The 13305-nt window shown below is 40.9% G+C and overlaps 1 protein-coding gene across 8 annotated transcripts in view; it reads left to right on the top strand.

Annotated features, from left to right (window-relative positions):
- TNRC6B (trinucleotide repeat containing adaptor 6B) overlaps nt 1–13305 on the top strand; it is a 291806-nt gene that overhangs the window by 200314 nt on the left and 78187 nt on the right. For all 8 annotated transcript variants that reach the window (XM_032139790.2, XM_032139793.2, XM_058431283.1 and 5 more), the window contains 2 exons: nt 1274–1361; nt 6730–6751. In XM_032139790.2, the coding sequence (XP_031995681.1) occupies nt 1274–1361; nt 6730–6751 (110 nt within the window). The remainder of the gene's footprint in view (nt 1–1273; nt 1362–6729; nt 6752–13305) is intronic.

A 13305-nucleotide genomic window follows, 5' to 3' on the forward strand; every position in this document is an offset into this window, starting at 1 on the left:
TTGTGAGGACCTGGGAACTAGATCTTTAAGTCTCCTTCCAGCAATGAAATTCCATAAGCATAGAGTCTGGGGTTTCCGACTGTGAGCTTTGAAGTTACTGCAGTTGGTTGAGTGTATGTTTTTTCCCAGTTGATACAGAGTGAAAGTTGACAGCATTCCAATAAATGTTACTTTTCAAATGTGTGCTGTAAATTGCAGTCTCTTAATTTCTTCAGATTCAGCACATTTCTCCAACTAGAATGTTTATGATTGTATATCACTTTTATTCTAATTCAGTGGAGCAAAACCTGGTTGTCTTAATTCATGTGTACAGGAAGATGTAGTAGTGAATTCACCCAATAGGAAATACATTTATTCATTCATTTATTTATTTATTTATTTATTTATTTATTTATTTATTTATTTTTGAGGCAGAGTCTGGCTCTGTTGACCCGGCTGGAGTGCAATGGTGCTATCTTGGCTCACTCCAACCTCTGCTTCCCGGGTTCCAGTGATTCTCCTGCCTCAGCCTCCCGAGTAGCTGGGACTACAGGAGCATGCCACCATGCCTGGCTAATTTTTGTATTTTTAGTAGACACGGGATTTCACTATGTTGACCAGGCTGGTCTCAAACTCCTGACCTCAAGTGATCTGTCCACCTCAGCCTCCCAGAGTGCTGGGTTACAGGCATAAACTACCACGCCTGTCCTGGAATACATTGATTTATAGGACACTCAGTGCCTGCCTTAAAAAAACACAAATAGAAAATATATAAAACATATAGTATTAATACATATAGAGAAAAAATGTAGAATACAGAACATAGAGCTTTATGTTCACCACTCTGAAGATGTCATGGGAAAACACCTAATTTATGATAAATACGTACCATAATTGAGTTAATACATTCTGCATCATCTCTGAGGAATACTGCCCAGAAGCCATCTGGATATTGTCATATTCAAATCAGGTCCTTTGCTGAGTGGAAATATATTAATCGTGTGTGTGTGTTTGTGTGTGTATTCTTTTAGGTAGATATTATAAAAGCTTACCTTAATAGGCTTCTTTGAAACTAAACTTAATGTCATGTTTTACAAAAGGGGTGACAAACCAAGATGTGGGAATAATTAAATGTGAGTTTTATGGATCCTTTTGATTTAAATGAAATACCGTGTTCTATTCAGTCACAGAGATGAAATGTCATCTTGCCCACCACTTACAAGCATTCAATTTGCTGCGGAAATGGGTTGTGAATATAGATGTATAACCTTCTGTTATGATGTTACTTTAACAGAGAGAAGGAGCAAGAAAGGGAAGAACAGTTAATGGAAGACAAGAAAAGGAAGAAAGAGGATAAAAAGAAAAAAGAAGCCACTCAGAAGGTGAGTTTAATCAGTTAAGTCTGTCTTTATATCTGCTAGGCATCCAGCATCCAGAAGAAGAAACTGTCTTGGCTTGAATACCCGATATCCTTTTTTTTTTTTTTTTTTTTGCCTGAGATGGAGTCTTGCTCTGTCACCCAGGCTGGAGTGCAGTGGCATGATCTTGGCTCACTGCAACCTCCGCCTCCCAGGTTTAAGCAATGCTCCTCTCTCAGCCTCCTGAGTAGCTGGGATTACAGGTGCACGCCACCACGCCCGGCTAATTTTTGTATTTTTAGTAGAGATGGGGTTTCTCCATGTTGGCCAGGCTGGTCTCAAATTCCTGTCCTCGTGATCCGCCCACCTTGGCCCCCCAAAGTGCTGAGATTACAGGTATGAGCCACTGCATCTGGCCTGAATACCTGATATCTCAATAATGGTACTTGAGACATTTGTTTACTTAAAAGTTTTTATATTTGGAAGTAGGAGAAAGTTCAAGGTCTGCATTTGTTACCATAAAGTAGATGTTAAATAATGCTATGGCTGATTTTTTGAAAACAGCAGTAAACAGGATTAGAAAGGCAAGAGAGTTTTCAAGCTCTCAACTCTTGTTGTATTTCCTTATTTGTATATTAATTTAATCTATATTTTCTCTTTTTTTTTTTTTTTTTTTTTTTTTTGAGACGGAGTCTCGCTCTGTTGCCCAGGCTGGAGTGCAGTGGCGCAATCTCGGCTCACTGCAAGCTCCGCCTCCCAGGTTCACACCATTCTCCTGCCTCAGCCTCTCCGAGTAGCTGGGACTACAGGCGCCTGCCACCACGCCTGGCTAATTTTTTGTATTTTTTAGTAGAGATGGGGTTTCACTGTGGTCTCGATCTCCTGACCTCGTGATCCGCCCGCCTCGGCCTCCCAAAGTGCTGGGATTACAAGCGTGAGCCACCGCGCCCGGCCATTCTATATTTTCTTAAGCAAGCCTATTGAATAACTTTTAAAAACTGGCTGGCGGTTTGCTCCAGTGTTCCTTTGTTCCACCCATGGTGCGGTTGTCTAGATGAGTCTACCTTTGGAGAATTAGAAGTAGAAACCCCTCTCGGAAAGGATCTAGTGAGCCCATGTAGTGTTTTGGAGGATATGGCATTGTGTGGCTTTGAGGAATTGCTTAGAGAAAACAAGAGATGCTAAATGAAAAAAGGCAAAGGGCCGACGGCTGTCGCCTGTCAGGTCTCAGGTGAGCAGTTTGTCCGGCACAGTTGTCCAAGGCAGAGTGGTTAGAATGCACCTTCCCTCCCTGTTTGCCTCAGAGCATGCCCGTCTGCCCTGTCCGTTGTCTGATCTTACCTGTTTCCCCACCTTACCATTCTTTTTTGCATCTCTTAACTTGGGCTCTGGCTCAGCAGGGGTTGCTTTGGTGCCTTTTTTGGAGGTAAGGTGATTTTCTGTCAGGTATTGTTACTGCTATGTAAAGCATTTGGGAAGCAGGGTCTACTGTGGGACAGGTTTGAGGGTCCCTGCCCTGGTGCTAGTTATTGAAGCAAGTTTAGGGAGAAAGAAACTGTGACAAGGTTCAGAGGAAACTCTAGATTTAGAACAGAGTCAAGGCAGTCACACACAAGCCAGTGTAACACTGCACGTTTTTCCAGCATTATTGGATATAGCGTTTCTCATAACTCAGTTTTTTGAATTATTGAAATAATAATGTGTATCAGCATAAGAAAAATTCTGAAAATAGTTTCTGAATTGGATTGCATATGTCCCTGCCGTGTTAAATATATGAAATGTAATTTTATCTTTTCTTATGACTTAATTAAAAGGAACATTCATTATTATTTGGTGCTATAATAGACCACAGTGCTCTTTAAGATTTTGTCTGCTTTTAATTGTGTTTGTCTCTATTAATAGTGGTAAATTCTCCATCACATCTTCATGCGGTCAGGGTACCTGCTTCTAATGTGTTGCTTCTCACCTGAGTTTGTTAGAATTGCCTAAAATTCTGGAGTGAAAAGTCTGAATAAAGAAGCCAGATTGCCTGGTGTGGTGGCTCACGCCTGTAATCCCAACACTTTGGGAGGCCAAGGCAGGCGGTATCACTTGAGTCCAGGAGTTCGAGACCAGCCTTGCCAACATGAAAACCCCATCTCTACCAAAAAAAATCCAAAAATTTAGCCGAGTGTGGTGGTGCACACCTGTGGTCCCAGCTACTTTGGAAGCTGAGGTAGCAGGATCACTTGAGCCCAGGAGGCGGAGGTTGCATTGAGTGGAGATTGTACCACTGCACCCCAGCCTGGGTGACAGAGTGAGATATTGTGTCTAGAAAAAAAAAAAATCACAGAAGTTAGATAACAACGCAGAGATGTTTTTGTACTTTCCTTTGGGTCCATGGCCACATGCCCTGTCACTGAGGTTGCAGTATGCAGGTCCACCAGCTGTGGGTGTTTGTAGCATTGCTCCTGTGGTTTCTGGGCTCTTGTCCCTGTGCCTCGCACACATTGCACCCTCCACCTCCAACTGGAGGGATATGAGATTAAACCTCGTGAAAGTTTTCTTTCCTTAGGGCACTCACACATTTCATCTACTAAGGTGGTACAAAAATCGAATTTTGCAGTGATTAATAGGCTGGGTACCAAGGAACTTGAGCAAAGGCTGTTAACAAGAGGATGCCAAACAGAGTGATTTAGAGAGCATATATTCCTTCTTCATTTTTAACATACATAACAGTGTTTTCTTAAACTACAAATATCAATATCTAAAATGATTAATAAAATATGCCTCTGTAAACTTTCATTGGATTCCACAAAGAAAAGTGATTTAAAATAAAGATGGTGTGAATGTACTTGAGAGTGAATGAGATTATTTATGTGGAGAATGTAGTTTATGTAGCTGGACAATCTCTCCCGTGTGCTTTCATCTGCATTAAGAAGTGGTGAAGAAGTGATGGCAAAGGGGAAAATCACCGTAAATTTTTAAGTGATTAATTTTATGAACAGTAAAAATTCTATCGTTTTTGCTCAAAAATGTTCCAGATCAGCTTGACGCAGAATCTAGGCTGACGCAGGCTGATGCGTGGCCTTTGATCTTGTTTTATTATACTGAACCATTGCATAATTTCAGAATTAAATTCTGATTTAGCAGTTTTAAGGAGAGCACAAAGCTTACCATGTGATTATCTTCGTGGTTTCCAACCTTATTGTAGAGACAACGCCTCAGCTAGGAGCCATAAAATGTGCTATGATGCAAAGAATCGTGGAGAACGTGCCAGAGGTCTATCATGTGGTCAGTGGTTCATTCATTCGGTCCGCAAACATTTGTGGTGCCTCTTCTAAGGGCTTCCACATCTTTCCTCCTGCTTTCCCCAGCGCTTTATGACCACCTCTTTGTGTCCATCTTCACTGTTAGACTGACTGTAACTTTCTTGGTTTTATTCGTATTTGTATGGCCAGTAACTAGGGCAGTGCCTGGTGCAGGATAATCACTCAGAAATTGTTTAATAAGTGAATGGTCAAGAATGAAGGTGGAAACATAATTTTCTTGAAGAATTGACACTTACTTAAAGCTAAAACTAAATTACCTCCACACAGAAATTAAGCATGAGCCTTTTCTAGTGTTCATTGGTTGTAGCAGTTGGCTCTTCCTGGAGCCATCACTGAGTAAACTGTTAAGATACCCATTCATGAGAGAGGTGTCAAAGAAGGGTTCCATTCACATTCATTTAGGCTGATGCTGCTAAAGGAGCATTGTTTAGCATCGGCAGAACACATGCTTTGATCATCCAGCTTTTTGCCGTCTGGGGGACAGCTTTTAACAGAACCCACATGATAAAACATATTTGACATTTGGGTTTGTTGCTTACAATGGGAAGGCACTGACTTCCTGTATAACTGATTTTCAAAATGGCATTCTAAGAAATAGTTACAATGATATAAAACCTAAATTGCCTTCGGGAATTGGTATGTGGCTGCATGTCGTTCATTCTTGGATAAGTGAAGATATTGAAAAATTATACAAGAGTATTTTCAGTAGAATTGAGCTCTGTAACAGTACTGGGAAACATTCATTTTTAAGACGCTGGATTCCACAAATTCACTGTAATAGAATTAGCTTGTCATTTAACACGGGAATGTAGAAAACACACCAGGAAGTTCTACAGGCGGATCCTTTAACTCTTATTTAGAGTCTGATGGTGTGCTGGGATCCATCGCAAGGTGGGCTGGTCAGCTACAGGACCTTCCTTCCAGGGATGATTGTGTTTTCGTGAACCCCCATGGCCGTAATCCAGTATGATTACCAGCCACAAATCATCAAACTTCTTCTTTGCTATATGAATATTTTTATTACAAAAGTCAGATAACCAAATAAAATGCTTTAAAAGATTAACAGTTGGGAAAATGGGTCAGAATCACCCATGATCTCAAAAATTTAATGTAACCTCTATTGGAATGATGGCATAGTTCCTTTTGGATGTTTTGCTTGTGCATCACCTTTGTGGTTTTATTGTTGTAAATTAGATGCCCTCCTTTATTTTCCCCTCTTAAAAATATCAAAAGCAGTTTTCTATAAGGCTCCTAATCATCATTTCCAAACTCTCTGAAGTCCATTACTATATTCAGCCTGTCCAACCTTCTAGGTTAATCATTTCCATAGACGTATTAGTTACTATATAAAGAAATACTTTCTTTTTTTAACAAAGCACCCTTGATTTGTCCAGAATTTACATATTTCAATCTTACTGCTGTACTTCATGCTATTTTATATAAATGTTGATAATAACAGCAAACATTTATTGAGCACTGCATAGCATATCTGATTTAATCCTTACAGCAGTCCTTTGCAGGATTTATACTATTATTATCTCCATTCAATAGATAATAGAAAACTGGGGGTCTCATAGCCAGAAAGTGACAAGGTTTGGTTTTGAATCCTGCTTTCCGATCATGATGTCTGATGCCTCTGATGATGAGTTCGTGAGGTTTTGCTTTTAGATTTGAGATCAAGTGTTTGTGTCTATACTCATAGGGGAATCTTTTTGTGTCTATGGCTAATTTAGTTTCTGGGCCACATTCATGTGATTTTTCTCTAGTCATAGCATTCAAAATGCAAGTAGCATTCTCAGTACAGGGACCTCATCGTATAATGAGTGGAATGCTTTTTTTTTTTTTTTTTTTTTTAAGTTTTACTATTCTTCCTAATGGTGGTCATGTAAATTATAGCTGGACATATGGCCATAGTCTCTGGAAGAATGTCTGAACTGACTCCCAGCTCCTTTTTCTGGATTTCAGCTATGCCTGTGTGCCTGACAGCTTGGATTACTTGAGTTATCAGACTAAAGTAGTCTGAAAATACAGTAGTGAATTAAAAAGGAAATCTCATTTACTTTTATCTGTTTATTTTGCAGGTCACGGAACAAAAAACCAAAGGTAAGATTTTTTTTTCATTTTAAATTATGTAGAACCTTTTGTGTTTAGCTTTTACACTGTTGCTGACTCAGCCTCCAATCCACTGAAAAGAGAGTGGGCGTAGAGTAATTAAGGTGGGTTGTTCGCAGTCACTGAGGAGCAGTAATGACAAATTGAAAATACTTGTATTGGTGTTTCTAGTTGGCCTTAAATTTTTTAGGAGTCAAAAGAGTAAATACCTTGTTTTATAAAAAGTATATGGGTCATGGCTGGGCACAGTGGCTTACGCCTGTAATCCCAGCACTTTGGGAGGCTGGATCACCTGAGGTCAGGAGTTTGAGACCAACCTGGCCAACATGACTGAGACTCCTTCTCTACTAAAAATAAAAAATTAGCCGGACATGGTGGCTCATGCTTGTAGTCCCAGCTCCTTGGGAGGCTGAGGCATGAGAATCGCTTGAACCTGGGAGGCAAAGGTTGCAGTGAGCTGAGATCATGCCCACTACACTCCAGCCTGGGCAACAAAGCGAGCCTCTATCTCAAAAAAAAAAAAAAAGTTTATGGGTCATGATTTTGAACTGAACCTTTTCAAAACTTTTTTTTAAGAATAATAGCAAAAAATAAACAACAGCTTTTAATTTACAGATGGGAATTACAATGGTTTGTCCACCACTTTGACCCATGGCATGCATTGAGTCTGATAATGGAATATTGCACCTAGGATGTTTACTCTACCTTCTAAGCTAAAACTTGGAATATGCTTTTTTAAAAGATAATACATTTTGAGTAGCTTAACTCTGCTAAAAAATAGTGGCATGTTGTAAACAGAAGCAGGTGCCCCTTGGGTCATTCTCAATCTAATAGTCCATGTTGTTTTGGCTTCTTGCTCGCCTGTTAATTTTGATCATGTAGTTTTGTCTGGTGATTGTCACACTTTTGTTCATTTCCCCTTCAGAATGAGAGAATTCTTTGAGATAGCTCCTCTCCTTGCCCACTTAAATATGTGTTTCTCAATTAAGTATGCATAAGAATCATTTGCAAAAAATCGTCAAAATACACAGTCCCAGGCCATGGCCCTAGCAGATGTATTTTGAAAAGCTCTGCAGGTGACCCCAGTACATGTCCCTAGTTGAGAATCACTGCCTTAGATGAAGGGAATTAGATGGGACTATGATGACTTGGAGGAGGACAGGGGTGATGGAGAGGTCAAGGCTTGATGGGAGGCCCTGTAATGATTGGTTTCTTCATTATTTTGTTTTGTTTTGTTGGACTACCAGACCAAAGCCTGTCACACAATGATGAAAGAGTAATAAGACAGTGCTAATTTCTTAGGAAACTTAGTTATGGAAAATAAATTCTCATATGACTAGGCGTTACTATAATTTCTAACCAAAAGATATTTCAAAGGAGAATGTAGTCCGGGAGTTTGTAGTGATGTGTAAAAGAAACCATAATTATTAGTTATAATTAATTGGTTACAGAGAATAGTATCTGCCCTTGTACATTTCCTCAGTTTCAGCCCACAAGTAGGCTTTATTTTGGAAGGATCTTTGTAAATTACTTGCTTGAAATATAAATGATACTTTATCATAGAAATAGTGTTATTTTTTTATGTCTGTATTGTTTACTTGGAATTTTCCTCTATACTTTGTTTAAATATCAGTAAAGATCTGAATGGCAAAAAAAAAAAAAAAAAAGAAATAGTGTTATCCATACTGGTACAGTGCCCATACTTTCTAAACCAACATACTTTCTAGAAAAGGATTTGGGCACTTAAGTGTTTATATTTGTAGGGCTTTTTGATGATTTATGAGGACAACAGATGAGAAAATTGGCTTTTTTTCCTGGACAGTCTAGACTCTGATTGCTGGAATGTGGTGGTTGGGTTCCTAGGCCTGGCCACAAGACTGATGCTTGCAAAGCCAAGTGTTAGTTGTGCTATAGAACTGAGCTGCTCTGTATGGTAAGTGGTGTTGGGAAACAGAAAATCTGTTAGGCATCTTTTCTTTTTTTTTTCTTTTTTTTTTTTTTTTTTGGAGGCAGAGTCTCGATCTGTCACCCAGGTGATCTCAGCTCACTGCAAGCTCCGCCTCCCGGGTTCACACCATTCTCCTGCTTCAGCCTCCTGAGTGGCTGGGACTACAGGCGCCTGCCACCACGCCCGGCTAATTTTTTTTTTTTTTTTTTGTATTTTTAGTAGAGACGGGGTTTCACCGTGTTAGCCAGGATAGTCTTGATCTCCTGACCTCGTGATCCACCCGCCTCGGCCTCCCAAAGTGCTGGGATTACAGGTGTGAGTTGCCGCGCCCAGCCTAGGCATCTTTTCTTATAGAAAAAAATTTGGGAGGGGTACCAGACCTATTCTCAAACACATTCTTCTTTCCTCTACCAGTCTTAAAAATCAAACTTTCCTTTCTACTCACCACCAAATTTTTTTTTTTTTTCCAGTTGGGGGTATTCTCATACCTACTGTGTGATGAAATACAGTTTCACAGTCTCCCTACTCTCCCTACCTCCCACCCCTCCAATCAAAAGATAACATAAAATAATTCTAAAGGGAGATGAGAGGCCATTTCAGTCTCCTAAGGGATTTGTTAGATAGCAAGTAAAAATACCAGTTGTCCCTGGGGTATGTTAAGACTGTAAACAGAGTGAGGGCCTGACCTTTCTATTGTTGGGTCTAGGTTTACAGCCACATCTTCATCTTTATTCCCAGTAAGCCCACCTTGGTATTCTAAATCTCCTTCTTCTTCTCTTACCTCAGCTGACATATCTGGGGGACATGTTCCTTTTCCCAAAGATGGTGTCTTCCTCAGGCAATCTCCCCTTCACTCTGAATCTACCCATCTTTCCCCAACAGTTGCTAGAAGCACAAAGAAAAGACTGTTGGTGCCAAGTCTCTGGTTGTGTAGAGGACTGAAGTGAGATTTTTCTGTATTTCAGAGTAGTAGTGTATTCATTACATATTCTTCCTGTATTCTCCACCATTAAAAAACAATGGTGAGAATTCTGCGAGGAATAGGATAGAGATTTCAAGTGGAGGTTGTGTGAAGACATAGGCTAGAGCTGGCTTGCTACCAGGTATCAAATAATAGAAAGCACTTAAGGTAGAAGCTAATATCCTCCTTCGTTGGATTTTAGAGTAGAACTGGAAGAGTTTGATGGATTGATGTAATCGTTCGGATTTAACAGGGATGAAGTTTAGGATTAAGTTTAGGATTAAAAAGCCCAATTGCATAGACTATGTAATGGAGGAGGTTGGACATACAAATTGAGCCTTGTTAAAAAGATGTTAGGGGCCAGGCACCGTGGCACAGGCCTGTAATCCCAGCTACTCGGGAGGCTGAGACAGGAGGATTGCTTGAGCCCAGAAGTTCAAGGCTGCAGTGAGCCATAATTATGCCACTGTACTCCAGCCCGGGCAACGGAGCAAGACCTTGTCTCAATTAAAAACAAAAAAAAAGATGTTAGAGTGATGGCTGGCTTTAATGAGAGTTTATCAGCATAAGATGACCTTAAACTGCATTAAGAGTATGAGCACGGTGGCTCACGCCTGTAATGCCAACACTTTGGGAGGCCGAGGCAGGCAGATCACAAGGTCAGGAGATTGAGACCTTCCTGGCTAACACAGTGAAACCCCATCTCTACTAAAAATACAAAAAATTAGCCAGGTGTGGTGGCATGTGCCTGTAGTCCCAACTACTCAGGAAGCTGAGGCAGGAGAATTGCTTGAACCTGGGAGGCAGAGGTTGCAGTGAGCCAAGATCATGCCATTGCACTCCAGCTGGGACAACAGAGCGAGACTCTGTCTCAAAAAAAACTAAAAACAAAAAAAATCTGCATTAATAGACATACAGTATCCAGAAAGGGAGTTACACTTCCTGCACCACACTATGAAAAGGAACAGAGAGCAACCTCCATGGACCATGTAGAGTTCGGGCCAGATTGGGCAAGGAATTTGTCAACTCAGGAAGGTTTAAACACCTGGGCTCGTTGAGCTCCCAGGGAAAGGCTTCCTGCTTGGGGAACCTCAGGTAACTGTCTTCAAAAATTTGAAGGGCTCTAGTGCCTGACACTTAACAGTTCCTTGGTAATTATCTGTCAGATATTTTGTTCAGTGAAACTTACTCTTCAAATAGCACCAATGGTGAGTCAAAGCCAACAGGGAAAAGCTTCTAGCTCAGTAGAAGTTAAATTTTTTAGGTGTTGTCCTTTACCACTGGGACACAGCTGAGAGCAGCACCTTCTCCATCAGCATAGCTGGGGTTATGGGCCATCGCAGGACATTTGTTTTGAGCCTATTTCAGAAGGCATAGTACAGTGAGTACAGGGTAACCTTGAGTCTACTCTCATTTATTAATATTGGAGGGGTCCCCCCATTAAATAGTTTATAAACTACTTACAGCACCCCTCACACCCTGTAGAAACACTTGTGTGTTCTAACACAGTGATGGGGAGCCACTTGTTCAGAGATGGAACTGGCTGCCTCTAAGAGAGTGAATGAATGTGAGGTATTACAAGACGTGGCTCCGATAAATTGGCACGAAAATAGTCCAAATAGGAGGTAATGACGACTTGAACCTGATTAGGAGCCCAGGTGTTTAAACCTTCCTGAGTTGACAAATTCCTTGCCCAATCTGGCCCGAACTCTACATGGTCCGTGGAGGTTGCTCTCTGTTCCTTTTCATAGTGTGGTGCAGGAAGTGTAAATCTCTTCCTGGATACTGTATGTCTATTAATGCAAATTTTTTTGGTTTTGTTTTTGTTTGTTTTTTGAGGCAGAGTCTCGCTCTGTTGCCCCAGCTGGAGTGCAATGGCATGATCTTGGCTCACTGCAACCTCCGCCTCCCAGGTTCAAGCAATTCTCCTGCCTCAGCTTCATGAGTAGTTGGGACTACAGGCACATGCCACCACACCTGGCTAATTTTTTGTATTTTTAGTAGAGACGGGGTTTCACTGTGTTAGCCAGGAATTGAGAGAGGCTTTAGTTTAACTTAATGTTGATTGGATAATGATATGTGGGTGGGGGAGCATTGAGAAGTCTAAGATACCAGGCAGGTTTCTGACTTGACCAGCTGGTTGGGTGATAAGTCCATTCTTCGAGGGTGAAGAAATGAGATTGGGGCTAGGAAACAAGTTTGAGAGGAAGGGAAAGATGATAAGTGGTAGTTAAAGCCGGAGCATGGAAGAGTTTGTACTCAAGGAACTGAAATGTGATTTTGTTTTGTTTTGTTTTGTTTTGTTTTGTTTTTAAGCCACTACTTATGGCCAAATTCATTTGCCATTCTCCAGTCAAAAGCCAGGGTTGCCATTATGGCCGTGGACAAAGTTGGCCTCGTTGCCTATTTTTGTACTGCCCATGAGCTAAGAATATGTTCTACGTTTTTTAATTTATTGGAGAAAAAATGGGGACAATATTTAAAGACATGTGAAAATGACAGGAAATTCATATTTCACTGTCCGTAAATAAAGTTTTATGGGATCACAGCCACACTCATTTGTTTACACATTGTCTATGGCACTTTGGCCCCACAGGTGCAGAGTTGTATTGTTGTGATGAAGACCATATGGCCAGTAAACCCTAAAATATTTACTATCTGGCCCTTTACAGAAAGTTTGCTGATCCCCCCTGATCAAGAGTAGGAGAAGCCCACACAGGAAGAGGAAAGGAAGAGCTGAAGCGCTAGCTGGAGCATGTCTCACAGAAACGGGAGGGAGGGAATGACAAGTGGTGTCAGAAGCTGCAGAAAAACCAAAGAAGAAAAGGTCCAAAGCGGGCTGGTTAAACTGGCAACAAAGATCACTAGTGACTTAGGAGGAAAGAAGCTTCCAGGGAGATGTTTAAGGCAAAAGCCAGTATGTGTTGGGTTGAGGAGGGAGTGGAAGGTAAAGAAATAGAGGCAGTGCTGAGAGGTTACTGAAAATTGTTCAGTACACGTTGACCGCTCACTGCGTGTCATCAGATTTAAAATGTTCAGCCTAGAATATCTTTTCTAGGCCTTGTTTGTATTTTAACTACTACTTTAAAAACATTTCTAGGTCATTCTTTTTTATGTTTGATACCATTGAGATAGTTAAAGGAAATAATAGTTTGTACTAGTTCTGTGCAGCTGCTGTGTTCAGAACCCTGCCTGGTTCGGAAGTTTCTTAAAGAGCCCTTTTATCTGAAAAAGTAGCATCTAATTGGAGTTTTCAGAAATAGGGGCAATTAGAAGTTTAAACTGTGAGATACAAGAATGGAATAAGATAAATGGGATGAGGAAGGGGAGGAGATTTAATTATTAGAGCACATAAATGGTTCTTAAAAGTAAATGAATGGAGGACGGGCACGGTAGCTCATGCCTTTTATCCCAGCACTTTGGGAGGCTGAGGCAGGTGGATCACCTGAGGTCAGTAGTTTGAGGCCAGCCTGGCCAACATGGTGAAACCCCGTCTCTACTAAAAATACAAAATTAGCCGGGTATGGTGGTGCACACCTGTAATCCCAGCTACTTGAGAGACTGAGGCAGGAGAATCGCTTGATCCGGGGAGGTGGAGGTTGCAGAGAGCCGAGATCACACCCCTGTACTTCAGCC

The sequence above is a fragment of the Hylobates moloch genome, unplaced genomic scaffold, assembly GCF_009828535.3.
Source record: "Hylobates moloch isolate HMO894 unplaced genomic scaffold, HMol_V3 SCAFFOLD_19, whole genome shotgun sequence".
Classification (NCBI taxonomy): domain Eukaryota; kingdom Metazoa; phylum Chordata; class Mammalia; order Primates; family Hylobatidae; genus Hylobates; species Hylobates moloch.